At 51.5% G+C, this 27,196-nt stretch overlaps 2 protein-coding genes across 4 annotated transcripts in view; both read left to right on the top strand.

Annotated features, from left to right (window-relative positions):
- MIDEAS (mitotic deacetylase associated SANT domain protein) overlaps nt 1-21,255 on the top strand; it is a 38,272-nt gene extending 17,017 nt beyond the window's left edge. Inside the window, exons 2-13 of one of the 3 annotated variants that reach the window (XM_034643230.1) lie at nt 1,547-3,241; nt 4,608-4,907; nt 10,342-10,687; nt 12,652-12,718; nt 13,136-13,278; nt 13,383-13,486; nt 14,008-14,083; nt 14,733-14,821; nt 17,145-17,294; nt 18,456-18,668; nt 20,199-20,395; nt 20,789-21,255. In XM_034643230.1, the coding sequence (XP_034499121.1) occupies nt 1,781-3,241; nt 4,608-4,907; nt 10,342-10,687; nt 12,652-12,718; nt 13,136-13,278; nt 13,383-13,486; nt 14,008-14,083; nt 14,733-14,821; nt 17,145-17,294; nt 18,456-18,668; nt 20,199-20,395; nt 20,789-20,969 (3,327 nt within the window). In that variant the 5' untranslated portion in view covers nt 1,547-1,780 and the 3' untranslated portion in view covers nt 20,970-21,255. Of the gene's footprint in view, nt 1-1,546; nt 3,242-4,607; nt 4,908-10,341; nt 10,688-12,651; nt 12,719-13,135; nt 13,279-13,382; nt 13,487-14,007; nt 14,084-14,732; nt 14,822-15,463; nt 16,464-17,144; nt 17,295-18,455; nt 18,669-20,198; nt 20,396-20,788 lie in introns of those variants that run through there. The other 2 variants (XM_034643231.1, XM_034643232.1) reach the window with 2 other exon arrangements.
- A 3,604-nt stretch (nt 21,256-24,859) lies between these two features.
- PNMA1 (PNMA family member 1) lies at nt 24,860-27,196 on the top strand. Its single transcript, XM_002914683.4, has one exon. It carries the CDS (start codon nt 25,749-25,751, stop codon nt 26,808-26,810), a length of 1,062 nt encoding a protein of 353 aa, XP_002914729.1. The 5' UTR covers nt 24,860-25,748; the 3' UTR covers nt 26,811-27,196.

Raw genomic sequence — 27,196 nt, 5'->3', positions numbered from 1 at the left:
GGTGACTTGGATGTCCATCTAGTCTCTCCCTCCCTTCCCCCGTCTTCCATAAGTGAAGACTAAGGGGGTGCTAGCGGGAAGCGCTGTCTGCTTACTTCAGGGCCCGGAGCTGAGGAAGGAAATGGAGGAGGAAGTCCCTCCCCTTCTGGGTGCTGGTGAAAGTGAAAGGCAGGTCAGGGGCGGGGGGTGGGGGGCTGGAGTGAGTCAACTGCAGCTCCGGGAGGGGAAGGGCTGGCGAGCTGCGGAAGCCTGTGAACGGGTGATAGGGGGCCTCGCACCGAGAGCACCGAGAGCCGGCCTTCACCACCCAGCCCCAGCCCTCCTTGGCTGGGCTGGTTTCCCGGCAACTCCTGGGACTACTAAGTAGGACCTGGGTTCCTGAGCTCCCCTCCCCTCTCTCCCCTTCCCTCCTGGCCTGACTGGCGCAGGTCCAGAATTTTAGCAGCATTGGGAAGAGGTAGGCCTCGTAGCTCCCACCCTCACCAACTTCCCAGGGAGGGGGAAAAAAAAACAACCCTCTCTGAAGAAAGTCTTTGAAAATACATGCAAGGTATACATGTAGGTAATAAAAATACATGTAAGTTATAAAATACTGGGCTTGATTTTGAAAGTCCTGCAGCAGGATAAATAGAGCAACCTGTTTTGGGGTTTGGGGTGGTGTGTGTGTGTGTATATATATATATATATATATCCCTCACACACACATATATATATAATCAAGTTAGAAAATAAACACACTATGAACCCTTTAAGTCACACCATGTCACAGAAGAACATTTCAGACCTAAGTTCTAGCAGTCTGCACCCCTCAGTATTGTAGTTGTACCAGTCCTTTGCTCAGCAAACCAGGAGCTCTTTGGCAGTGGAGGCTGGGAGGTGAGGATTGCTGACCAGGTACCAGGCTGGATACCGCCTCCAGCCAGCTAGGGCTGCAGAACAGGTTCTGTGCTGGTTTGGGGAAGATTCTGGCAGCCACAGTCCCACCCAGCAGCTCCTCCCAGGGGTGGGGCTAGAACTGCACATACCCTTGTAGGGCCTCACCTACGTGCCTCAGTGCAAAGGACTCTGCAAGGACCTGGTGGGCTCCTCACACAGGAGCCTCATAGTTAGGAATGACCCCTGTTGTCTCCACTTCCTGCGTCTGGGATACGCTTGGAGCATCAGAGGAGGCACTGTCTGGAGAAAACTTCTTTTGGGTCTGGTGGGGAGGCTACTGCGTGGACAGATATGCTCAGCCCACGGGCAGCCAGACCTGGCCTCAGAGAAGGCTTTTGTTGCCCCTTTTCCCATCTTGGCTGCAGGAGCTCAGACTGGATCTCAGCCCCACTTGTCCCCTGGCAAGTGCCTGTGTGCACACCCAAATGCTGCAGGCTGAGGTGGTGGGACAAGGAGAGTCACCCAGTGCTGCCTTCTGGTCGTCCCCCGAGGCCCTGACTCCTGCCTCACCACGGCTGCTCTGTGAACGTGGGCCCCTCCCTCACACTTGTGCTGACATCTGGGGCATCCTGGGAGGCTGTGACTGACGCTGTCGCTTTTCTGTCTGCAGGCTCCAGGGCCCTGCGGAACATCATGAACTGGGAAAAGTAGACGAGCCCAAGAACCTCTCCAGGAAGAGCAAGGAAGAGCAGACCGTTCTTTCTCCCTGTGCCTGACCTCATCCCCCACCCTGCTCTGCCCCCACTGGCTCCTGGACAAGAGCTGGGCTTCCAGCAGGACCTTCCCACAGGGGATGGGCAACTGGTGAAGTAGGGCTCACTGCCAGGGCCCAGTTGGCCACACCATGAACCTCCAGGCCCAGCCCAAGGCTCAGAACAAGCGGAAGCGTTGCCTCTTTGGGGACCAGGAACCAGCTCCCAAGGAGCAGCTCCCAGCCCTGCAGGCCCCACAGCAGCCCCCTGCCCCTCCACAGTCCACCAGAGTGAAGGAGGAGCCTTACTTTGGGCACGAGGGTCCGGCAGGGGCCGCCCCCGTCTCCCAGCCTGTGGAGCTGCCCCCTCCCAACAGCCTGGCCCTGCTGAACTCCGTGGTGTACGGCTCGGAGCGGACCACGGCGGCCATGTTGTCCCAGCAGGTGGGCTCCGTCAAGTGGCCCAACTCCGTGATGGCTCCGGGGCGGGGCCCTGAGCGCGGAGGCGGTGGGGGCGTCAGTGACAGCGGCTGGCAGCAGCAGCCCGGCCAGCCTCCACCCCACACCACGTGGAACCGCCACAGCCTGCCCCTCTACAGTGGACCCAAGGGGAGCCCTCATCCTGCCATGGGGGTATCCACCTACTACAACCACCCCGAGGCGCTGAAGCGGGAGAAAAGCGGGGGGCCGCAGCTGGACCGCTACGGAAACGCCGTGCGGCCAATGATGCCACAGAAGGTGCAGCTGGAGGTAGGGCGGCCCCAGACGCCCCTGAACTCTTTCCATGTGGCCAAGAAGCCCCCAAACCAGACACTGCCCCTGCAGCCCTTCCAGCTGGCGTTCGGCCACCAGGTGAACCGGCAGGTCTTCCGGCAGGGCCCCCCGCCCCCCAACCCGGTTGCGGCTTTCCCGCCGCAGAAGCAGCAGCAGCAACAGCAGCAGCAGCAACAGGCCGCCCTCCCCCAGATGCCGCTCTTTGAGAACTTCTATCCCATGCAGCAGCCACCGTCTCAGCAGCCCCAGGACTTCGGCCTGCAGCCGGCCGGGCCCCTGGGGCAGTCCCACCTGGCTCACCACAGCATGGCGCCCTACCCTTTTCCCCCCAACCCTGATATGAACCCAGAACTGCGCAAGGCCCTCCTGCAGGACTCAGCCCCACAGCCTGTGCTACCTCAGTCCCAGATCGCCTTCCCCCGCCGCTCCCGCCGCCTCTCGAAGGAGGGTGTCCTGCCTTCTGCCCCCCTGGATGTGGCCGGCACCCAACCTGGCCAGGAGCCCACCAGCAACCTATTCCTACATCACTGGCCCCCACAGCAGCCGCCACCCGGCCCCCTGGGGCAGCCCCATCCCGAAGCCCTGGGATTCCCGCTGGAGCTCAGGGAGTCGCAGTTGCTGTCTGATGGGGAGAGACTGGCACCGAACGGTCGGGAGCGGGAGGCTCCCATGATGGGCAACGAGGAGGGTGTGCGGGCAGTGGGCACAGGGGACTGTGGGCAGGTGCTACGGGGTGGGGTGATCCAGAGCACTCGACGGAGGCGCCGGGCATCCCAGGAGGCCAATTTGCTGACCCTGGCCCAGAAGGCAGTGGAGCTGGCCTCACTGCAGAATGCAAAGGTGAGAGTGGCACGGGATGGAGGCCTGGCCTGGCCGAGGGCAGGGTGAGTCGTGTCTGCGGCCAAGGGAGAGCAAGGGATCACAAGTCCACAGGGCAGTTTTCTCACTTGATTGAAGGAAACTGAAAGCACCCACAGGCTTCAGGGAGTTCTGAACTCCCTGCAGGCAAAGAATTTCTGCGTAGGTACATTTGTCCCTGAAGGAAGGATAAAGTTTGTACACATAGGTTTGCAGGCAGGAAGGTGCTGTACACCCTTGTGGGTTGGCTTCTTCATTTGGCACATGAAGGATTGGGAGTAGGGGCAGGTGAAGCATTGCCAGATCCAGTATACTAAAACAAGAAGGTGGCAGTGGTTACACAGGTGATTACCCTTGCCAAAATGCTTCGAACTAATTAAGAATTGGTGCATTTTGTTGTATGTAAATTTTGCTGCAATCAAGTTGATTTAAAAGAAATGACAATAACAGGGGCGCCTGGGTGGCTCAGTCATTAAGCGTCTGCCTTCAGCTCAGGGCGTGATCCCGGCGTTCTTGGATCGAGCCCCACATCAGGCTCCTCTGCTGGGAGCCTGCTTCTTTCTCTCCCCCCCCCCCTGCTTGTGTTCCCTCTCTCGCTGGCTCTCAAATAAATAAATAAAATCTTAAAAAAAAAAAAAAAAAGACAATAACAGTGGGGAAGAAGAATGAACAGAATCCGGGTACCTCTCTTGTACTTGCAGTTTCTTATACACAAATAATTTGTTTTGAAACCCGATGACAGGGATGCTGCCATTATCCCATTTTATTGCTAAAGAAGCTGAGGCCCAAGGAGTATTTCCCAAGGTCACAAAGCTAAAAGTCTGGTATTTGGCTCCAAAGCAAGTGTTTGCACCTTCCCTCCCTAGGAGTTTCAACCCCATTCCCCACACCCCCTCCCCCCACGCCGATGGGCCAGGCTGATCTGTCAGAGGCTGTAGAATTTGACTTCTCTCCAACCAGTTGCCAACGGGGAAAAGGTACAAAGACCACCATTACCTGGCAACAGGTTCCCTGCTTACTTTCTTTTGCAGGGATATGTTTTGAATTTAGATACTATTTCATGTGCCATGCACTGTGCAGGCCAAACAAAACATCTGTAAGCCACCTGTGGCCCAGGATGGCTATCTGGGGACCCCTGTGCCAGGCCAGGATCGGAGGCCCTGGCAGAAGGGAGTTTATGGAGAGTATTTGGGAGTGTGGTGAGAGAAAAGGTATTCAGGGAAAAACCATTGGGAACCATCGTGGGTGTTTGAGTTCCTGAATCAAACATGACTAGGGGTCTTGGATTTACCAGGACTTATCTCCAAAACCTTACCTTACTTCTGTTCCCCCTCCCTCTGTTCTCCAGGATGCCAGTGGCTCCGAGGAGAAGCGGAAAAGTGTGTTGGCTTCAACTACCAAGTGTGGGGTGGAGTTTTCTGAGCCTTCCTTAGCTGCCAAGCGACCACGGGAGGACAGCGGGATGGTACCCCTAATCATCCCAGTGTCTGTGCCTGTGCGGACTGTGGACCCATCTGAGGCGGCCCAGGCTGGAGGTGTTGATGAGGACGGGAAGGGTCCTGAACAGAACCCCACTGAACACAAGCCGTCTGTCATCGTCACCCGCAGGCGGTCCACCCGTATCCCTGGGACTGATGCCCCAGCTCAGGTATGAGAGGCTCCCCATGCAAACACCTCTTGAACCTGTGTGCTCCTGGGGGCCCTAGTACCCTATGGGAAAAAGGAGAACATGGCAATATAGGAGGGATTCAAGCAACCTGTGGAGATACTATTTTCCAAACCAAACTTACTGATAAATGCACTGTGGGAGACAGTGAGACAGTTTTATACTTGAAATTGAGACTGCCTAGGAAAATCTAGGATGTGTGAATCTCTTTGATTTCAGGTCAGCAAATTTTGGCTTCAAATATGGGTCAGGTTTTGTGCGAGGCCCTGGGATGCAGAGATGTTTACTTGTTCTGTCAGTACAAACATATATATGCTAAAACCTCTTCCTAAGATTGAGGTTTTATCTATTTCATCTTTTAGTTCTGTCAGTACTTGTTTTATATATTTTGATGCTATGTTATTAGTTGCTTATTCATTTAGAAGTGGATTAGACACTTCATCATTATGAAATGTTTCTATTTATCTTTAGTAATCTTTTTGCCTCAAAGTCTATTTTGTGAAACATTTAGTTTTCTTTTGGGTAGTGTTACAGGGAGGGAGATGGATAAGATGTGTATCTTTTCCATCTTTTTACTTTTAGCCCTTCTGTATCCTTATGCTTAAGGTGTATCTTTGAAGTGGCCTGTAATTGGGGTTTGTTATCTGTTCTGACAACCTTTGTCTTTTAGAGCATTGATATAGTTTCCTTTTAACATAATTACTAAAATACTTGGGTTTAAATCTGCCTTCTTACTGTTTGCCTTCTATTTATCCCATATTGCCTTTTCTGTTCCTTTTCTCCACCCCCTCACCCCCTTTGGATTGATTGGGTTTGTTATTCCATTTTCCCTCTTTATTAGTTTATTAGTTATAAACTTGTTTATTATTCTTATTTACTTAATTATTACTCTTTCATTTATTTATTACTCTTTTAGTAATTATCCAGGCAGCCTTTCTTCCGTGGATTAATGTGAGAGAACTAAGCCCCACAAAAAGGAATTTGAATGACTGCCTTCTCAGTTCACTGGAGGGTGGCACAAATCTAGTACCATTCTAGGTGCATGAGTGAGAAGCTAAGTCATTACATCAGTGAATGCCTTATGACATTAGGGCTTAATTCTCTGGTTGAAGAGAGCTACTAGAGAGTAAAACATGCATTCTTGGCTTATTGAAATCTAATATAAATTAGTATTTTACCTCTTCAGAACAATGCAAAGTTCTTACAACACTTTAACTCCACTTTTCACCAGTCTCTCACTTGTAGAATTATTAACACGTATTTTCATTCTCGAAACATTTTAACATCACCAGGATGTTAAAACATCATTGTTTTTATTAAGTTTTTAATTTTAATTCCAGTATAGTTAACATACAGTGTTATTTTAGTTTCAGCGGTACAGTCTTGTGCTTCAACAATTCTATACATTCCTCAGTGATAACATTATTGTTTTGTTCAGTTGTTGTTCTTTTTAGATTTACCGAAAGACTTAGCATATTTGTTGCTTTTCATTTCTTCTCATATCTCCAAGCTTCTGTCTCAGATCATTTATGTGCTGCTTGAAGAACATCCCTTAGTATTTCCTTTAGTGCAAATCTGTTAATGATGAAATTTATTAGTCTTCGGTTGTCTGAAAATGTTTATTTTTTTAAGATTTATTTATTAGAGAGTGCGAGAGAGGAGGAGGATAACTTTGCTGGGTGGAGAATTCTGTGCTGGTAATTATTTTCTCTTAGCACTTAAAGAATATCATTCTGTTGTCTTCGGACTTCCATTGTAGTTACAGTGTTGGGAGATCACCGTAAGCCATATTGTTGTTTCTTTGAGTATAAGGTGTCTTTTTATCTTGTTTCTTTTAAGCGCCTTTTTTTTTTTTTTTTTTTGGTCATTGGCATTGGTTTTTAGCAGTTTTGCTGTTATACCTAAATACCGGTTTGCTTTGTATACATCCTGTTTAGAGTTCATAGTCCTTCTTAAATATTTCTTCTGCCCCATTTTCTCTCTTCTCTCCTTCTGAGACTCCAGTTGCATATTTGTTAGAGTCTTTCACCATCTCCCCTATTTTGTCTGTCGTGCACTTTTCTGTATTTTCCACTTTCTCTTACTCTGGTCTTTCAGTTCACCATTCTCCCTTTAGCTGTATCGAATATATTGTTAAGCCCACTCATCTAGTTCTTATTTTTAGTTATTTTTTTCTGAATTTCTGAATTTATGTTTGGTTCATTTTTAGAATTTCTAGTTCTTCGATGAAATTTTCAACCTTTTATTTTATTACATAATTTAAGCATGGTTTTCTTAAAGTTTATGTCTGATAGCTGTATTAGTGGGATCCCCATGGGTCTCTTTCTGTTATGTTACTTCTTGTTTCTAAGTCACATTTTCTTCTCTTGTATATCTGGTTTTAATTGCATGTCAGACATATATGAAAACTGGATGATACCCTTGTCTTCCAGAGAGGATTTATCTTTGCATCTGACTGGTAGCAAAGGGCATTAGCAATCTGAGTTATTTTAATTAAACAGTGATTGAGATGAGATGATTTTAAGTTGAACATTATTCTATGTGAGGACTAGTCTATTTCTTTTCTTTTCTTTTTTTAAAGATTTTATTTATTTATTTTACAGAGAGAGAGCCAGCCAGCGAGAGAGGGAACACAAGCAGGGGGAGCGGGAGAGGAAGAAGCAGGCTCCCAGTGGAGGAGCCCGATGCGGGGCTGGATCCCAGGACCCTGGGATCACACCCTGAGCCGAAGGCAGACGCTTAACAACTAGCCACCCAGGTGCCCCAGGACTAGTCTATTTCTGATTCACCTTTATTCCGAGGATTTAGCCCTTTGGAGCCCCAGTCCAAAGCCTGGGGATTTATCAGGCTCTCCTGCCTTGGCAAGGTCTAAAGCCCTATTTTTATTCTGCTAGCTCCTTGGATTTGTTAAAAACTCTATTTAGTTTTCCCAGCATCCCAGTTACCTCTTCCAGTAATGCAGCCACCTCTAGGGAAGGCGCAGCTTCAAACGCTGCCCATCCCTTTCACTTTACTTCTTTTCCTGTATCTTGGTTCTTCAAGACTTTGCCGACTGATTTACTCTCTGCTACCTTCAGAAATGTGGTTTTTATATAGAATCTGGATTTGTTCATTGTTCCCAGCTGGAGAGTGGGCCTGCGAGCCTGTCCTTCATAATAGAAAGGGGTGCTTTAAGATTATCACGAGCAGCTCAGTCTCTACTCTCTGGGGTCTTATTCTCTGGTTGTGATAGAGGTTGGAGGCTAGAGGCCTCAGCTTGTCCTGAGGATGGCTAAAAGGAGCCGGAGGAACTCCACAGCTCCACATGCCCATTTCATAGATGAGGAAGTAGGTCCAGAAAAGGCGAGAACATACCTAAGTTCATACAGCCAAGTAATGACGGAGCTCGCCCTGGAATTTGAATCTCTTGAATCCCCACCCATGGGTACTTTCACTTCACCAGGCTTTAGGAGGAGGTTGTCTTTTTGTTGTTGTTGTTGTTATTTGTTTACTTATTTATTTTTCTTTGTATTATAGATATTTTCAATCTTGCACAAAAGTATAGAGAGTGGTAAAATGAACCTCAATATTTAGCCATCCCCTGGCTTTAACGGTTTTCAAAATGTAGACATTCTTTTTTAACTTGTTTTTCCACTTCTTCCTGCCACTGGATTTTGTTTTTGAAACAAATCCCAAACACCATATCATTGCATTCATAAATGCTTAGGTTTGTATCTGAAGTACACTATACATAAGCTTTCTCCCTGCCTTCCTCCCTCCCTGCCTCCTTCCCTCCCTTCCATATAACCTCAGTACTATTATCACATCTGCAAAAACAATACAAAAAAATATTGTCAAGGGGCGCCTGGGTGGCACAGTGGTTGGGCGTCTGCCTTCGGCTCAGGGCGTGATCCCGGCATTATGGGATCGAGCCCCACATCAGGCTCTTCTGCTGTGAGCCTGCTTCTTCCTCTCCCACTCCCCCTGCTTGTGTTCCCTCTCTCGCTGGCTGTCTCTGTTGAATAAATAAATAAAATCTTAAAAAAATATATATATTGTCAAGTATTCAAACAGTTTAATTCCATTTCCCTTATTATAAAATTACAAATCACTACAGCTAGCTTAGTTCATGTTAGATTTCTTGTCTAGCAAGTTTGGGGGCCTTTGGCTCGACTGCATTTTTTTCTGTGTAATCATCTTGTTCCCCTAAGGGAAGAAGAATGAAAAACTTCATTTCTTCCTAGTCTGTAGAAATGAAGAGAGGGCACAGATGGGTAAAGGACATGGCTAAGACCTCATGGAGAGTCAAGGCCCTCTGCTGAAAGGTGTTGTGGGAGCTGGACCCTTGGAGGAGGACAAAGCCTGCTGTTCCCGGGCCACCTCAGTCAGTGTGGCCAGCCTCACCTGTTGGCCAGCTGTGCACCCAGGGAGATGGTGTAGATGGGGCTCATCCTCATAGGGCTCCATTCTCTTTGGAGAGGGTAGAGATGGAGCAGAGAAAGGCCTCTCCTTCCCTTACAGCCCTACCCTCTATCCTATCTGGAGACCCATGAGGCATACTGAGCAGGGAGAAGTATAAGCTCGGAGGGCTACCCTCTGACACCGTGAGTGGGCTAGTCTGTGGTCATAGGACTGATACCATGAGGAAAAGCTCTGTGAGGGCAGGACTATCTTGTTCCTTTTGTGGTCCCAGGCCCAGCTCAGGTCTTGCACATAGTAGGCACCTCCATCTAATACACAGCTTGATAGCAGCCAGTATTTATTGAATAATTACTACTCAGGTGCTGTTCTCAGCGATTTCCATGTATTAATTCATTTTGTCCTAATAGCTAACCCATTCGGTAGGTACTTGTTATTCCCGTGTTAAAAATGATGATGCACAGATAAGATAAGAAATTTTAGGGGGTAAGTACAGGAGGCAGATCCCATTCCAAGCAATTCAGCTGCAGAGCCTGGACCCTTAACTACTATAGTTCCCTGTCCAATAGCATACTTCACGTCAGGGGTTGGGAACTAGGGCCTGTGGGCCAAATCCAGACCTAAGAATGGATTTTACATTTTAAAAGGATTATTTGAACAGGGGTTGGGAACTAGGGCCTGTGGGCCAAATCCAGACCTAAGAATGGATTTTACATTTTAAAAGGATTATTTGAAAAGGACGGGGAGAAAGGGAAGAAGCAGCATGTGTAATGGAGACAGGCGTGCAGCCCACAAAGCCTAAGTTTACTCTCTGGCCCTTTACCGAAACAGTTTGCCGACCCCTAGCCTAGAGGAGACAGTAAAAGGGTTTTTGGACCTGTTCCCTGTCTCAGACTTGCCTTGGCAGGTGTAGTGGGCAGACTAAGTTCCAAAGGTGAGACTGACAAGCAGTGGTCAAGTCTTCAGTTTTCCCAGCACATAGGAGGCTAAGCCATCTTGGTTCTATTTCCTTCTCCAGGCTGAGGACATGAATGTCAAGTTGGAAGGGGAAACTTCAGTGCGGAAACCAAAGCAGCGGCCACGGCCTGAGCCTCTGATCATCCCCACCAAGGCGGGCACTTTCATTGCCCCGCCCGTCTACTCCAACATCACCCCATACCAGAGCCACCTACGCTCTCCAGTCCGCCTAGCCGACCACCCCTCTGAGCGGAGCTTTGAGCTACCCCCCTACACACCTCCCCCCATCCTCAGCCCTGTGCGGGAAGGCTCCGGCCTCTATTTCAATGCCATCATGTCAACCAGCAGCATCCCAGCCCCTCCTCCCATCACACCAAAGAGTGCCCATCGTACCCTGCTCCGGTCTAGTGAGTGACTCACCCTCAGGGGCCATGGGGGCAGGGAATGTGGGGAGGGAGGGCAGTGGGCAGGGATGAGACTCCACTTATAAGGCTGCCAGAGATTGGGCTAAAACACTGTGGGCAAAGGGGCTCCACTCTCTTCTCTGAGAGAGAAGAGGAGATTGTCCTGGTTCAAGAACAGGCAGGGGTGTGGGAGGGGGGTATGAGCCCAACTGCTCGGGTTCAAATCCCAGTTCTACCATTTACTATTACTCGTGCAAGTCATTTAAACCCTCTCGGCTTCGGTTTCTTTAGTATTTAATTGAAGGTATTAGTAGTATTTGGTTGATGATGAAATTGCCAATTTCAACTATTTTTGGATCCACAAGTAGCCGTTTCCTAGGGTTCAACCTACTAGCCACCTCACAGGGTTGCGGTGAGGTTCAGATTCTTAACAAACGTAAAGCACTTAACACCATGCCCGGAGCATCGTGTTTGCTCTCATTACGTGGGAGATCCTGTCTCCTGGGTCTCTTGAACAGTTGTTTTGGCCAAGAGCAGACATTTTGGCTGGCCTGGCCGATGAATTGTTGAAAAATGTTGCCCACTCCACAAAAGGATCTGTTTCCTCTGGAAAATGGGACAATCCTATCTCTTAGCGTAGTGGAAGATTCAGGGGGAGTAAACACTACCAGAGGTAGAAGGGCGAGGCTGCGCCGTCACCAGATTAACCTCTGACCCTGACCTCCCTTGGCCTAGCTCTCTGGTGCCCCCTGGTGTCTGTAGGTGAGAAATGGCTCACCCTGGGCTGGCTGACTCTCTGGCCTCCCACGTACCCTCCAAGCTCCGAAGCTTCTCTCCCTGCCTGGGTTGTGCAGGAAGAAGTCACTGTAGAGACCAGACTGGCAGCAAAGGGAGGCCTCCCGCTCACCCATGAGCATTTACCAAGTACTTGGGTGTAAAGCATTGAACTGGGCCTGGTGAAGGCTCCAGCAGTGCAAGGGACAGCATGGTCTGTTCTAAAGAGAGTACAGGGTCACTAGGGAGTTGACATGGGAACCTGGGAGGCAGAAGCAGAGGTTGTGAGCAGAGTGGGATCAGCAGCCAACGCGTGAAGCTGACCCCAACCTCCAAAGCCTACAGAGGCTCCTAGCCTGGGGTGGGAAGAAAGCATTCAAGAGAGGGTGGGGCTAGAGCTGAGCTTGAACTAGGAAGGGGGCAGGGAGGGCCCACTAGACTGAGGCAATGAGTGGTACGAAGGCCTGGAGGTGGGACGTGCAGAAGAGTGATGAGCCGTGAGTAAGCAGTCTGCTGGGATCTGGGGTCCGGGCAAGGGGGTAGGTGGGAGGCATAGATGGAAGGGGGACTGCACGAGCCAGCTGAGCCAGGAGTTCAGCTTTTATCTCAGGCTGCGGAGGGGAGTCAGGCAAGGTTTTGGTTTTGGAGCCAGGGAGTGTCTGGATCACGTAGAGCAGTAAGATTAGCTCGGGAGAAACTGAGGCAGAGAATTCAGCATGGCAGTGAGAAGATAAGTATGAAACAGGGATCCCCTTCACCAGCTCACTAGTGTGCCCAAAGTTGCAGCCCCTTGACTAGAGCAAGCACAGTTAGATGTTGGAGTTAATTCTGTAGTGTGGGAGCTCCAGGGCCAGGGACCCCGCTTTGGGTAGCAGTAGTAGTAATAATAATAGCTAATATTTATTGAGGGTGAGGCTCTGTGCGTGATGTCATTCAGTCCGTGCATTAACCCTAGGAGGGAGTAGTAGTAGCCCCTTTCAGCAGGTGTGAAAACAGAAGCACCCACATGCTTGGCACAGTCACAGTTAGTTGTCACAGTTGCAGGCTGAGGAGCCAGGATTCAGGGTGCCTGATTTCCAAGTGTGAGTCTCTGTGAGTCACTGCAAACACAGCAGCCACGTACGGGGCGGGGGGGGGGGTGTCTTGCTGAAGGGAGGAGGGTGCCATTCACCAATGTGCCTTTTGTCCCATAGATAGCGCTGAAGTCCCCCCACCTGTCCTCTCTGTGATGGGGGAGGCCACCCCAGTGAGCATCGAGCCGTAAGTGCAGCCCTTCCTCTGGCCCATGGCATGAGGGTGGCCGAGTGGTGTCCAGGGCATGCGGGCCCCATGAGGAAGAGGAGGGTCGTGTGGGGCCTGCAGAGGGCTGAGTGGGCCTCTGAAATTCTGCAGTGGGCTCTGAGCTTTACTGTCCCCACCCTGCTTCTGTGTGAAGGTCACAGGGAAAGGAAAGGACCAGCTCGGTCCCCTTTCCAACATGTGGGCCTTGTCTTTGTGGCCGTACCAGGAGCACTCTCCCAGGCTGTCCTCATGGAAGCCAAATGCCCTTATACCCGGCTGAGGCCTGGCTATGCTCAGCCTTTGCCAGCTACCCCTGCATCTTCTCCCATCCCAGGGAGAAAGATTCCCTATCGCCGCGAGGTGAGGCCTCACTCCCTGCCCTTTCCACCCCTGCAGACGGATCAATGTGGGCTCCCGGTTCCAAGCGGAGATCCCCTTGATGAGGGATCGCGCTCTGGCAGCTGCAGACCCCCACAAGGCCGACCTGGTGTGGCAGCCGTGGGAGGACCTCGAGAGCAGCCGGGAGAAGCAGAGGCAAGGTGAGAGGGGACCGGGGCCAGGAGGTGAAGGTGGGCTGTCGGCCAGGTGGGTGAGCTAGGCCCGGAAAGTGATTTCTTCTCCCTCCTTCCCACGCTTGCTCCAGTGGAAGACCTGTTGACAGCTGCCTGCTCTAGTATTTTCCCTGGAGCTGGCACCAACCAGGAGCTGGCCCTGCACTGTCTGCATGAGTCCAGGGGAGACATCCTGGTGAGACAACGGCCCTGGTGGAGGGAGGGACCCACAGGGAGGCTGGCCTGGACCCATGTCTGCTGTACAGGAGCCAGGACTGCTAACATGCTGATCTGAGGCAGGCAGGAGGGTCTGACCAGGCTGGGGGTGATAGGGGCTCCACCCAAGGCAATCTTAGTTCCAAAGTCCAGACTTGGCTGCACAGGGTCCTCCTGTCCGCCCCAGTCCCTGAGTCTGGGTCAGTGAGTCCCCACCCTCAGAAAGGCTGTCACTGAGGGCTTTCTCCACCTGTGGCCTCCAGTCCTGGGGGCCACATGTTCCCCCTTAAGAGGCCTGTGGCCTGGTTCCTGAGCAATCCCACCCCCCATGACCTCGCCATCCTGCCAGACCTCTTGTCCCTCAGCAGTTAAGCGGGGGCAGAAATAAAGGCCCACCCTACTACTCAGTGCTGAAGAGGCCGTCTGAGTTTGCCTGGCGCCTAGGTTGCTCAGCCTGAGACCCCTGCAGGGCCCTGACCTTTTTCCTCTCTTCCCCTTCAGGAAACGCTGAATAAGCTGCTATTGAAGAAGCCGCTGCGGCCCCGTGACCACCCCCTGGCAACGTATCACTACACAGGTGGGCCTGGGGCCTGCAGCCTCAGGGGTCTCCAGCATCAGTGGGCCCAGCTTCGTGCTGGGGCGGGGGGATCAGCCAAGAGCCAGAGTGAAGGCTCTGACGCCAAAGCTGGGGTAGTTCTCAAGGGGCTCCCTGTGCCCTGGACGGGAAGGGAGAAAGGTGTGGGCAGGTGGGAGCCCGTGCAGGCAGAAAGGTCCATGGCAAGGTGCAAGGGACAGGAGTCTAGGGAGTGCCATCTCAACTAGCCTCAGGTGCCTGGAACTTAGGCAACCCCTAGAGGGCCATGTCCCATGCTGGGCACTGTGCTTTAAAAGGGACATTGATCGAATGCATAGCAGCCACTGTCTCCCATCCCTGTCGGGCGGTGCATCCCGTCTGTGCCAGGCAGAGCATCAAGGGTTCCACAGCATTACCTCATGCAGTCTGCACCATGGCTGCTGCGGTAGCTTCTGTCACGAGCTCCCAGCTCACGAGTGAGGAGAGTGAGGCCCAGAGGCTAGTACGTGGCTCGAGCAGGATGTGGCTCCCGCTCTGAATGCCTGCAGAGTCCAGGGCGGATGCCCTCAAGCTTCTCTGTGGCCAGGATCGCCCCCTGCAGTGTGCACAGCCCCATCCACCTCAGTACCTCGGCTCCCTCTCGACCCCACAGGCTCTGACCAGTGGAAGATGGCGGAGAGGAAGCTGTTCAACAAGGGCATTGCCATCTACAAGAAGGATTTCTTCCTGGTGCAGAAGCTGGTAAGCTGGGGCTCTGTTTTAGGGGCGAGTGAAAGCCAGGAACTGGCTGCATGATGGGGGGCTCCCTCAGGGGGGGCCTGCAGTCCCTTACCAGGCCCTCTGAGAAAGCAGTCAGGTTAATGCCGCTCAGGATCCCCCAAGACACTTTTCCAAACAAAACAAGGGGAGAAGATTGGGCCTTTCCTCCCCTTGGTTCCAAGCCTTCTTCCCTCAGGTTAGGGATCTAACTGCTCTGGGACCTCAGAGGGAGGCCTGAGTGGGCAGACCCAGCGAGGTCCGAGGTCCGACTGCAGGGAGTGACTTGCCCCAGGGAGAACAGGAAGAGAAGGAGGGCTGCAGGCAGATGTGAGCCATTCCCCAAGGGGCTGGAGTACTTCAAAAGCCACAATCAGTATGTGGAAGAGAGGTCACTGTAAGAATGAGGGGAACTGAGAGCCAACGCCAGCAAGGGACTTTGTAACTGACCCGAGGGCCACTGCCCCCTTCCTGTCAGACCCAGGACTTCCTTCCAGTAACTCAGCTGACCAAATAGAGGAAGCCAAGCCTGGTTTTCCTAGACTGAATTTATCTAGTCCTCTCCCCATGTTCTTCTGGGAGAAGAAGAGTGCTTGGCTAATCCCAGGACTTGCATCTTCCCCGCAGCCCTGCCTCACAAAATTTGAGCCTTGTGGACTGCTGAGGAAAGAGGGTTTCCAAGAATGTGTTCTCTCCTCCGGGAACTGTGGATTGTGCCAGGACAGCTCTGGGGACTGGGCAACGTGCTGATGAACTCTCCTACAAGGGCCCTGTTGTGAGGACAGTCATTTGCTGGGTTTTAGTAACACTGCGTTCTCAGATTGGGCAATATTTCTGCGAAGTACATGCCTGTGAAACTCACTGTGGTGCCCCTAACGCCTTAATGAAAAGAGCAGACCATCAGTCATATGGATGATCAGACAGAATTGATAGCAAAAGCTAAACAGGATCTAATTAATACACTTGTGACTTGGCCATTCCTGTGAGATTGGCGCATATCTGTTTCCTCCTTGGGCACAGAGGACTGTCACTGACACCTTGGGCTCTGTGGACAGGACTCCCCAGCTCCCTCTGCAGCCCCACAGTTGGCTGAGCATTCTGGAAGCCTGGGGCAGAAAGGGCAGATGCAGAGCAAACAGCCTCTGTGTGTGGGAAACCAGTCCAGAAATTAAACCCAGCAGCCAGATGGATTTGTGACCTGGGAATGCTAGGATTTCAGAGGCCTGGGAGGCCTGTTGGAAGTCCTCTACACATGAAGAGACTCGCCTAAGGTCACACAGCCATTTCGTGGCAGAGTTAGGAGTAAGACTTGGGCCTTCTGCTTCCTTTTTAGGTTTTCCAGAGCTTTGTTAGTCTCCCTTGAGTCCCTCTTTGACACAGGACAGTTTAACAGTTCTCTAGCCTCACTTGTCCGATGTTGCTCCCTGGAGAGGAATGACACTGTTGCCTGGATGGGTGAAGGAAGCTTGTGTTGCCAGGTCTGGCTGGGTCTGAATGTGGATGGTGTCCAGACTTTTTCACCCTGAACTTTTTATTTTGAAAAATTTCAGGGGCGCCTGGGTGGCGCAGTCGTTAAGCTTCTGCCTTTGGCTCAGGGAGTGATCCCGGCATTATGGGATCGAGCCTCTTCCTCTCCCACTCCCCCTGCTTGTGTTCCCTCTCTCGCTGGCTGTCTCTATCTCTGTCAAATAAATAAATAAAATCTTTAAAATAAGAAAAAGAAAAAAGAAAAATTTCAAACTTAGAACAAAATTGAAAAAATAGTACAATGAACACCCACATACCCCTCATTTACATTTACCAGTTGTTACCGTTTGCCACACTTGCTTTCTCTCTCTCTGTCTGTATATAAATGTATATACACTCTATTTCCTCTCCCTCTGTTTTAACTAATCATTAAAAGTAAGTTACAGACATCATGACACTTGATCCAAATATCACTTAAAAACAAGGATATTCTCTTGCAAAGGCACAATACCTTCATCATACCCAAGAAATTTAAACTGATAAAATAATATTCTCTAATATGCAATCCCTATTCAGATCTCCCCCAATGGCTTCATATTGCTTTTAGCTTTTTAGCTTTTTTAGCTTTTTAGCTTTTTTTTTTTTTTAATAGTGCTGAAACATTGGTCAGTGTTTTTTTTGTTCAGAGTAGGCATTGGAGAAATGGTTGTATTTCCCGGGTTTCTTGGGTTTAGCCTTTGCAGAGGTTGAGTGGGGACATGCATGGACAGGAAAGGCTGGCATATCCCCAGGCAGGTGAGCTAAACTGGGAATTCTGACCTCAGTTTTGGCTTCAAACCAGATCCAGACCAAGACCGTGGCCCAGTGCGTGGAATTCTACTACACCTACAAGAAGCAGGTGAAAATTGGCCGCAATGGGACGTTAACCTTCGGGGATGTGGATACGAGTGACGAGAAATCGGCCCAGGAAGAGGTTGAAGTGGACATTAAGGTGACTCCCTTCCCAGCCTCAGCTGCTTAGAGCCTTGGCTGTGTCTGGGGCCAGGGCTTGAGTTGGGACCCTGAGGCCAGGCCCTCTGGAAGTCCCTGGAGGGCAGAGAGAGGAAGGCAGTGTCCCTGACAGCCCCAAGGAGCTGATGTCCTGGGCACTGGACCTGGACCTTTTAGGTGCCCCTCTCTGTCTGCCAGTGTCATGGTAATAATAGATTATGTGGAGGCACACCTCGGGGAGTCTTCCCACAGTATTTGCACCAGCGCTGACTTACTGTCCCGTCATAGCAGATCTCTAACACTGCTGCCCAGACTGAAGTCATTCTCATACAGCCACGAATGTGTCCTCCCTGCATCCCTCCCACACGTCGCTGTTGCTGATTTTGTCACTCCCTGTGCTACTGCTTCATGTTTTTCTTTAAATCAACTCATTTTTTACTCAGAAGAGAAGCATTATATCACAATCGTAAATAGAAAACCAGTATTGTTTGCCATAGAAGGTACTAGTAAAAATAAATAAATAATGAAAATCAAACAATGTTACTAAATTTGAGGTAGATACTCTTACCTGCCAAGGCCCTGAGTCTCAGGCCTGATCTCTGTTTAATTAAATCTGGAAAAGTATAAAAGACACGTTAAGATCCAACTGGAAACTTTGTCCTTGACATCATCATTGAGAAGGGACTGTTACTTAATTCTCTGTCCATGTATCCACCTAACATCATCTTGGGGTTCGAAGTCCACACTTGCTGCCGTGCTGCGCTAAGCAGGGAGTGGTTTGGTCCCCATTGTGCAGATGGGAAGTGGGCACAGGTCCCGAAAGCATTACAGAGGTGGTTCAGAATTGCAGAATTGCTGCCTGGCCCCACCAGACCACCTTGCTGAAGGATGTATCTCTTGGACTGGCATGCTCCCTCCCTGCCCCTAACTCAGTCTCAAGTGCTCCGTCTCTTCCTGAGGGCTTCCAAGACTCCATCTTCTTTCCTAGGCAGACTAGCACGGGGAGGATACAGAGTTATAGCACGGGAGGCCGTGCTGGGCCAGGCCAGGCCAGGCAAGCAGGACAAGCAGGGGCTAGTGGCCCGTGGCTGGGTCAGAATCAGGGCGGTATGGCTGTGGAACCGAGCTCCAGGCTCACTGCCCTCGTTCTTGTCCCCTGTAGACTTCCCAGAAGTTCCCTAGGGTGCCTCCTCCCAGAAGAGAGTCTCCAAGTGAAGAGAGGCTGGAGTCCAAGAGGGAAGTAAAGGAGACCAGGAAGGAGGGGGAGGACGAGGTGCCAGAGATGCAGGAGAAGGGAGAGCAGGAAGAGGGGCGAGAGCGAAGCCGGAGGGCAGCGGCTGTCAAAGCCACACAGACACTACAGGCCAACGAGTCGGTAAGTGTGACCTCCAGTGGGGGAGTCCAGGGCCAGAAGGAGGGCTGGAGCTGGGCCTGGGGATGCAGGAGGGAAGGGGGGCAGGACAGGAACATGGTGATGATGGGGATCATTGTCCCAGCAGGAAGTGTACTAAGTACATTATGCTTTTAACTCATTTAATCCTCATAACCCTGTGTGGTAGGTACTGTCATTATTCCCATGTTTCAGATGAGGAAATTGAGGCCCCTAGGTAAGACAACTAGTAAGCAGCCTGACTCCAAAGTCTGTTGTTAAATTTTATAGTACAATGCTTCTGGATCTGAGACTCAAGAAGAAGGCTTTGTGAAGACCTCAAAGGTGTGTGGGACGTTGGGCAAGCATTTATGAGTTGTAGGTCAGGCAGGTTCCCCCTAAGAGAGCTGTGTCCCCACCAAGAACATCTGACAAGAACAAGCTGAGCCCGTGAGAATAACAACAACGGCCCCTCACACATGTTCTCCGCACAATGCCTTCCTGCCCATTCTCTCTTGTTGATTCCTCACGGTAACTCCATGAAGTGTTAACCCCTACCTGGAAGCTAGAGGACACTGGGTTCAGAGATTCTAAGTGACTTGCCTGAGGTCTTCTGTCTACCATATCGCAGACCAAGAAGCAAGACATACTGGCCAGAGGTGTCCCTTGTCAGGGAGAGGTTCTCCCAAAAGAGAGTAGGGATGGGCAGGGCCTGTTAGGGAACTACCAGGAGATCCTTAAAAAAAAAATTTGTGTTGTACACTTATGCTTGCAGGAAGACGCCCCCCCACCCTGCCCCCGACTGTAGTCACACAGCTGTTTCCTCCCTTCTGAGACTTGGCTCTGCTCCTTCTCCAAGAGCTGTGCTCTGTGTACAAGCTTCATCGAGTTCTGCTGACTTTTGTGAATACTTCCCAGTGAGGGTCAACCCGTGCACATACTTACGACTTCTAATGGCCATCTGAGGCTCCCCTAACCCAAGGCCCATGATTCCTATATCCTGAGCAGCACCTCTCCAGCTCTGCGCCGGGGTCCTCTACTCTCGGCCGTCTGCTTGTCTGCTTGGCATTTCCCCTGGTGGCTCATGTTGTCTGTCCCTTTCACTAGACTGTGAGCTCTCTGAGACCAGGGTTCCTATCTGTCACCTCTGTATCCCCAGCATCTGGCACAGTCACATGGACTTGAATCTCATTTCTGGAACTAAGGCATGAATGAATGGTTAAATGACTGAAAACATGCAAACATCATTCATTGAGACACTTAGGGCCCCTGTCAGATAGATGCATGGAGAAGTTCTGTGGCAGCTAGGGCTGTCCCACAGAATGACTGTACCAACAGCTTTGTAAAGATAGAGTTGGCCAAAGACCAGAATGGGCTGCCAAAAAGCGGTGAGTCTCTTGTCACTGAAAGGATTCAAGTGGATTCTAGGGGACCGTTTGGCAGGAGTGTAGACCTTTAAGAGCCCTCTGCAGATGGCAGCGTTCAGGAACCTCTCCTTCCCAGATCTCTCACCTCTCCTTGTCTGATCCTCTCCAGGCCAATGACATCCTCATCCTCCGAAGCCATGAATCAAATGCCCCTGGGTCAGCTGGCGGCCAAGCCTCCGAGAAGCCAAGGGAGGGGGCAGGGAAGTCACGGAGGGCGCTACCTTTTTCGGAGAAGAAGAAAAAACCAGAGACATTTAATAAGACCCAAAATCAGGAGAACACTTTCCCTTGTAAAAAGTGTGGCAGGTAAGATGGTAGGCCCTGCCTCCACTGGGACCTAGCAGGGTGGTCACGGCGGGCCCCGGGGGGCGGGGCAGGGAAATGTGCTTTCTGAGGGAGAGGGGAGAGGTACTCGGAGCTTTTATCTTGTCTCCTTATTGGCAACCAGGGTTTCTAGGGCAGTGATGTCAGTTGGCGGCTCTGAGAAGAGGGACGATGGTGCTGAACCCATCCGTTCCCTGGGAGGAGGGTGGGGGTGGGCCGTGTGGCCCGAGCCTGTCAGGCAGGGCCGGGGCGCCCAGGCCGGGTGCACACTCGCACACTGCACAAATAGGCGTGCACGAGGGCGCTCTCTAGCCCAGTCGTGCCAGGGTGGGTGGTGACGGCCCTCTGATTTGAGCCCCTCCTGCCCTGCTACAGGGTGTTTTATAAGGTGAAGAGCCGCAGCGCCCACATGAAGAGCCACGCAGAACAGGAGAAGAAGGCTGCCGCTCTGAGGCAGAAGGAGAAGGAGGCGGCGGCCGCTGCGGCCACTGCGGCTGCCGCCTCTCCGCACCAGGCGGCCCTGCGCGAGGAGAGCGGCGCGGGGGAGAGGGGCTGACGGCCCTGTCCCCGGACTCCGGCCCTCCCCGCACCCGCCTGCCCGAGGTCTTGCGCGCACCTTGGGACCGCCAGAGGGAGAGAGGAGCGATCACGTGGACTTTCCTCCTTAAAACGAGACAATAAAATAAACGGCTCTTTTATTTATCAAAGGCCCAGGAGCAGCCTTCAGGGCTGCAGGATCCAGTTCTCTTGCATTCAGTGTCGGAAGTCGCCTTTATGCTTTCCTGGAACCGTGGAGGGCCTTCCTCGCCGCCCACGCCGGGACCTCTGCTGCCCACGCCGGGACCTCTTTCACCGGAGAGCCAAGGACGAGCTCACCCTCCCCAGAGGACCTCGAAGGCGAAGGCTGCACAGGCCCTGCCCCAAGCCCCCGGCAGAAGGGACTCCCCCGGAGGGAGTGCCGGTACCTGTGCTGTCCCCTACACAATGGCCAGGCCTTTGCCGCTCCAGTGACCCTGTCCTCAGGCCGCCTCCTGTGGGAGGAAAGCTACCAGAATGCCTGTAGGTCAGAGGACGGGTACCTGTCCCTTTGCTGCTTGCTCGCAGCCTGCTGGGGCTGAAAAGTTGTCTCAAATGTCTGGGGGAGGGGCCGGGGCTCCTCTCCAGCTTTCAGCCTGCGGGAGGGCGGGGGAACCGTGCAGCGGTCGGAGCTGCAGGCTTGGGCTGGAGGGAACTTTTCGGTAAACTTTGGCTCTTGCTGCTTTCGCCTTTTTGCCAAACACCTCTGGGCCCTGCCTAAGGGAGCTTCTCTGGGGTCCAGCCTGCTCCTCCTTGGTGCAAGTTCCCTCCCTGGCTCTGTCCTGCCCTTGGCAGCTGCCCTCTGACCCCATCCCACCTGGTCTAGCGCAAATAGCCACAGCCCAGCCCCCAGCCCTGCATGCTGGAGATTTCTGGATCCTTCCCTGGGAGGGGGAGGTCTCCTAACCAGAGTGGACAGGAGCCTTCATTCCTTGACTTGTGTCATTTGGGAGCTATTTATTTATTCTTAATATTTAATTTTTAACATCCTCTCAGGGACCAGGGGCCTCCTGCTTTCCCGAGGCCCAAGTGCATTTATCCCAAAACAAGGCACCTTCTCGGCATCCACCCCGCCCCCCATTCCCAAGACCCTAAGGTCCCTCACCTCATTGCTCTGGAAGCTCTTGCCATTAGGAGTGATGGTAGCACTGAAAGAGGGTGGAAGGGTGTAAGGTGTCACCAAAGCCACACAAAGACTAGCAGAAGCAAGAGAGATCAAAGGCCGTTCTTATTGCTACCTCTTCTCTGTCTGTATTTTCAAATTGCCTGAGGGGATTGGCTGGAGTCAGAATTCTAGTCTTGTTTCTGGCTTGGCGAGGCCATATTTGGCGTGGAGTCACTGAAGTGGAGGGCTGGAAGGTTCTAAAGGCCCCATCACTTGCCAGTCCTATAGGACGGCTGAGTTATTTTTCTGATCTTGTTACTCAGCCTTAGTTGTGTTAAAAGTTCCAAGTGACTGCAAGTATATGACAGGTCAGGTTAGGAAGGAGCTAAAAATTCTGCTACTCTCCTTACAAGATAGCCTAAAGGCGCCATGTTTGGTGGCTGGGAATAGGGAGAGAGTTTTGTTTCTAAACTATGCACTAACAGGTGTTCTTCAGCATTCATTTATGCATTAATACGGTTCTTCAGGACCCCAGTGATGGGAGTAACAACATTCTTCTCCCCGCCAGGTCCAGGAAGCTACCTAGATCTTCAGCTTCCCATTTAGTTTTCCCCAAAGGCTTCTTCAAGATCCCAAGACTGCAAAAATCTAGTATACCCTCTGGAAACAGGAGGGTGGCAAATTTAGGCTGTCTTCTAAATCACTTGTGTAATAAGAGTGCCTTCAGAGCTTCGCCCCAAAGTGCTACTTATGTTTCCCGAGGTTTTTTCTATTTAAATAGTATTTAGTTTCAGGCCCCTCTGTGGACACGTGGTAAGAGGAACCTCCTTCATTTAAAGTGAATCTCCTCTTCTAAGCTCATAGAAATCAGACTAGGTGAATGTTGGTGGAGAAAATCAAGCTGGTACCTCTGTATTAATTCCACCAGACGCTGTTTTTTTAGAAGGGCTCATGCTCCATGATGGATTCATATCTAGAATACAAGGTGAAAGTTAAAATGTGTAGAGGGCAGATGCCATTGTTCCAAGTGACCTGCCAGTAAAGTAGGTGCAGCCATAGGAGCTGGGATAGGTATATCCTTTATGGTGCTTTCTCCCTGTGAACACAATAGGCTCGTCTTTTGGGGTTTTTTTTCTTTTTCTCTCTTCTACTCAGAGCTTTTTGCTTTAAGAAGTTAAATGACAAACACCTCCAGCTTTATAATGCCCTCCCCACACCATCTCCATCAACACTTAGCTAAGGGCATGAAACTAACCTAGTGCCTGTGTTCCAGACCATTTCTGAGGTCTCTTACCCACCCAAGGAGACTGTGCTTCCGCACACTGTCCTCCATGCCTTCAGCAGCCCCCCTCACAGCTAAGGTACACCCTCATCCCTTCTGCCACCCCCCCACCCCTGGCACAGAGGTCGTGTGCTGCTTATGTCTAAAGAGATCCCCTATATTTAACTGCCTCAGTGACCTAACCTCTTTCTTCTCATGTGCCAGATGTTAAAATGAAGGAGGAATACAACACATATTCAAGCCTCAGCTGTTTCAATATATTTTCACTGGGGCTCTCTTTTTTCGAACGGTATTTATTACCAGACTGGCAAGCCTAATTCCTTAGGTTTACAGGAAGTATGCATATTTTTATAAAACAATTGTATGTCCTCCCCATATTTTGCTGTGTTAATACTTGCCTCTAACAATTTGCAGCTGTTTCACCTTTCCCTCATTTGTCTCTAAGTTGAAGGCCTTGTTTGGAGGGGACAGCACAGGAACAGCCTTGACAGTCTGTAATTATTGTACAAATATTTTAATAGCATATAAATAAGTATATTCCTTTTATTTTGGAAAAAAACATGATCAGACACTGCCTTTTGTGTGTTTGCTGCCTGTGGCACCCTTTTTTAAAAAGACTGTTACATATTAAAATAGTGTATATATATATATATATATAAATATTACCTCTTTTGCTGTACAGTTGTGATAGACCAGACTGAAGATTTTATTTTTTGTGTGCTTTTTATAAAAAAGAAAAAATAACACACTAAAGTAAATCTTGCGGATGTGATTGTAATGTACCCATGTAACTTATTTACTTTTGAATGTTCTTCTGTATCTTTAAACCTTTTATTAAATAAGGTTTTAAAAATTCAGAGTTGAATGCTGTGTTCTTTTGGGGAGATTTTCACCACCTGGGATTGACGTTAAGTAGGCCCCGTTTTGCTTGCAGGGGATTACTTGACATTTTTGAACCACAAGGATTCCCTTTTATCACCTCTCTGTCAATGATGCCAGGACAAGAAAAATTACATGCTAGCGTTTGCCTGGCTACAAAGATTACTGAATAGATACAGATATTTTTACAAAATTTTAGACAAGAAAACGTCTCAACTCAGTGTCTCACACAAAAATATGGACACGACACACTTCCCACGTGTTAGTTTCGTTGAGATGAAGTATGGAGGCTTCAGAATGCTCTCAGGTGGCACTGGGAAGCCGCGGTGCTCAAAACAATATTTTCTTACGCAGCGGTAGACCAGTCGCCTTGACGGACGTATTTCAACAATAACGCCTTCACTCCACAACAGAATTATATTATCTTGTAAACACGGTGCTTTGTTTAAAAAAAAAAAATTTGGAAAATGTGAAAAAGGAAACGCGCGATCAGAGTAAGCCGTGCCCGGGGCGCCTCGCTAGCACCTTGGCAACCGCTCGACCCCGCGAACCGCGGGAGCGCGCGGAACTCCCGTCGTCAAGGCCACCGTTGCCATGGCTACACTCAGCCACGGGGGCGGGACACGGCGGAAAGCCGCTCCCGGAGCCGGCCCCGCCCCCCACTGCGGCAGTAACGCCTCCGCCGGCTGCGGGTCGGACGACCTGGCAGTGGAGCTGCGCCACATCGCCGCAGCCCGTGGCAGCCGGCGCACGGCCGCCCCTGCCCGCCCCTGCCTCCGCCGCCTGTAGCTTCGCTTCCCCGTCCTTCTGGCGCCTCCGCTGGCTGGCGTGTGTCCTCGGTCCTCAGCCGCCCTCGCCCCCCTCGCCTCCTGGAGCCGTCACTCGGTCTGCAAAGAAGCCGCCTGCTGGCTGGCCTGGCCGCCGCCGTTGAGACCTCAGAACTGTGTCTTCCTTCCGGGACCGCACAGCCCTCGTCTGCAAAGCAGCCGCTCCTCGCCCGACCGGAGGCCGGGCTCCGACGACGAACGCCGGATCGTCTCCGGGAGGAGCAGCGAGTGCCCGGCGCCCCGGCTGCAAGTAGAAGGTGGTCACGCCCCGCAACCACACCCCAGCACCCCTCCAGCCCTGCGACTCCAGCCTTAGCCACCCGCCCTCGCTCTTCGCCTTCTGCGCTGCGACGCGACACCCTGCCTGCAGGTGGGGGACCCTGGCAGCGGACCCCGACCGGAGACGCAAGGTGGCGGCGGAAGCGTTACTGATTGCCTGAGCCTCCGAGACGCTCCCTCCGAGAACGAGACGACGGAGTGACTCTGGAGGGGGCAGCGAAAAGGACAAGAGCAGGACTCTGGTGTCATTTGTTAATTGTGATTGCGTGAAGCTTGCCTCCCTCGGGCATATTGGGGGGAGTGTCTGCTGCTGTCCTGAGTCCTAGAGCACAGGGAGCCACAGTCTAATCTGTATTTATAGAATTGGGGCCCTTGATAGTTGGGAAAATGGCGATGACACTGTTGGAAGACTGGTGCAGGGGGATGGATGTCAACTCCCAGAGAGCCCTGCTGGTCTGGGGGATCCCAGTGAACTGTGATGAGGCTGAAATCGAAGAGACTCTCCAGGCTGCGATGCCTCAGGTGCGCTATCGAGTGCTTGGGAGAATGTTTTGGAGGGAAGAGAATGCGAAAGCAGCCTTGTTAGAGCTCACTGGCGCTGTCGATTACGCCGCGATCCCCAGGGAGATGCCGGGTAAAGGAGGGGTCTGGAAAGTGGTCTTTAAACCCCCGACTTCCGATGCTGAATTTTTGGAAAGGTTGCACCTCTTCCTAGCGAGAGAGGGGTGGACCGTGCAAGATGTTGCCCGCGTCCTTGGGTTTCAGAACCCCGCTCCGACCCCAGGCCCAGATATGCCAGCAGAGATGCTAAACTATATTTTGGATAGCGTTATTCAGCCTCTTGTTGAGTCCATATGGTACAAGAAGCTGACGCTGTTCTCTGGGAGGGACATCCCAGGGCCTGGGGAGGAGACCTTTGATCCCTGGCTGGAACACACTAATGAGGTCATAGAGGAGTGGCAGGTGTCTGATGTAGAAAAGAGGCGGCGGTTGATGGAGAGTCTTAGAGGCCCTGCCGCTGATGTCATCCGCATCCTGAAGACTAACAACCCTTCGATAACCACTGCCGAATGCCTGAAGGCGCTTGAGCAGGTGTTTGGGAGCGTCGAGAGCTCTAGGGATGCGCAGGTCAGATTTCTGAACACTTACCAGAACCCGGGAGAAAAGTTATCTGCGTATGTCATTCGTCTGGAGCCTCTTCTGCAGAAGGTGGTGGAGAAGGGGGCCATAGATAAAGATAACGTGAACCAGGCTCGCCTGGAGCAGGTCATTGCCGGGGCCAACCACAGCGGGGCCATCCGCAGGCAGCTGTGGCTGACGGGGGCTGCGGAAGGGCCTGCCCCTAACCTCTTCCAGTTGCTGGTGCAGATCCGCGAGGAGGAGGCCAAGGAGGAGGAGGAGGAGGCTGAGGCCGCCCTCCTGCAGTTAGGTCTGGAGGGGCACTTCTGAGGCCCAGGAGTCGGGCTGCAGTGCAGACGGAGATCACAGCTGCTTTCCTTGTCCCCGTGCTGTCTTACAGGGTGTGTCTTAATTGTAAAGACTTCGCCACGTTCTGTTGTTTTGGGGGGTGGGGTGGGGTCAGGCCTGGGTATTCATGTTACATTAGTACAATCGTGCCAATGAGCACCCTGAGCTGCTACGAGGGAGTCATACTAGCTGCAATGCCAGGTAAAGACCTGTACACAAGCGCTCAGTGCAAGCTGTCGTTGTGGCAATCATCAGTTGTAAAAAACATGTGAATTCGTGACACTTCCCATTGAGGTAATTAAGTGTGAAATTGCATGTTGAGATGTTAAGCACAGGGCCTGGCAAACACAAGAAGTGTTCGGTAAAAA

Source organism: Ailuropoda melanoleuca, chromosome 14, assembly GCF_002007445.2.
Source record: "Ailuropoda melanoleuca isolate Jingjing chromosome 14, ASM200744v2, whole genome shotgun sequence".
Lineage (NCBI taxonomy): Eukaryota > Metazoa > Chordata > Mammalia > Carnivora > Ursidae > Ailuropoda > Ailuropoda melanoleuca.
The sequence above is the reverse complement of the archived record's forward strand: the minus strand, read 5'-3'. Positions and strand labels throughout refer to the sequence as shown.

Coding starts and splice junctions, on each gene's coding strand:
- PNMA1 (XM_002914683.4), top strand. CDS start 25,749: ATGGCGATGACACTGTTGGAAGACTGGTGCAGGGGGATGGATGTCAAC.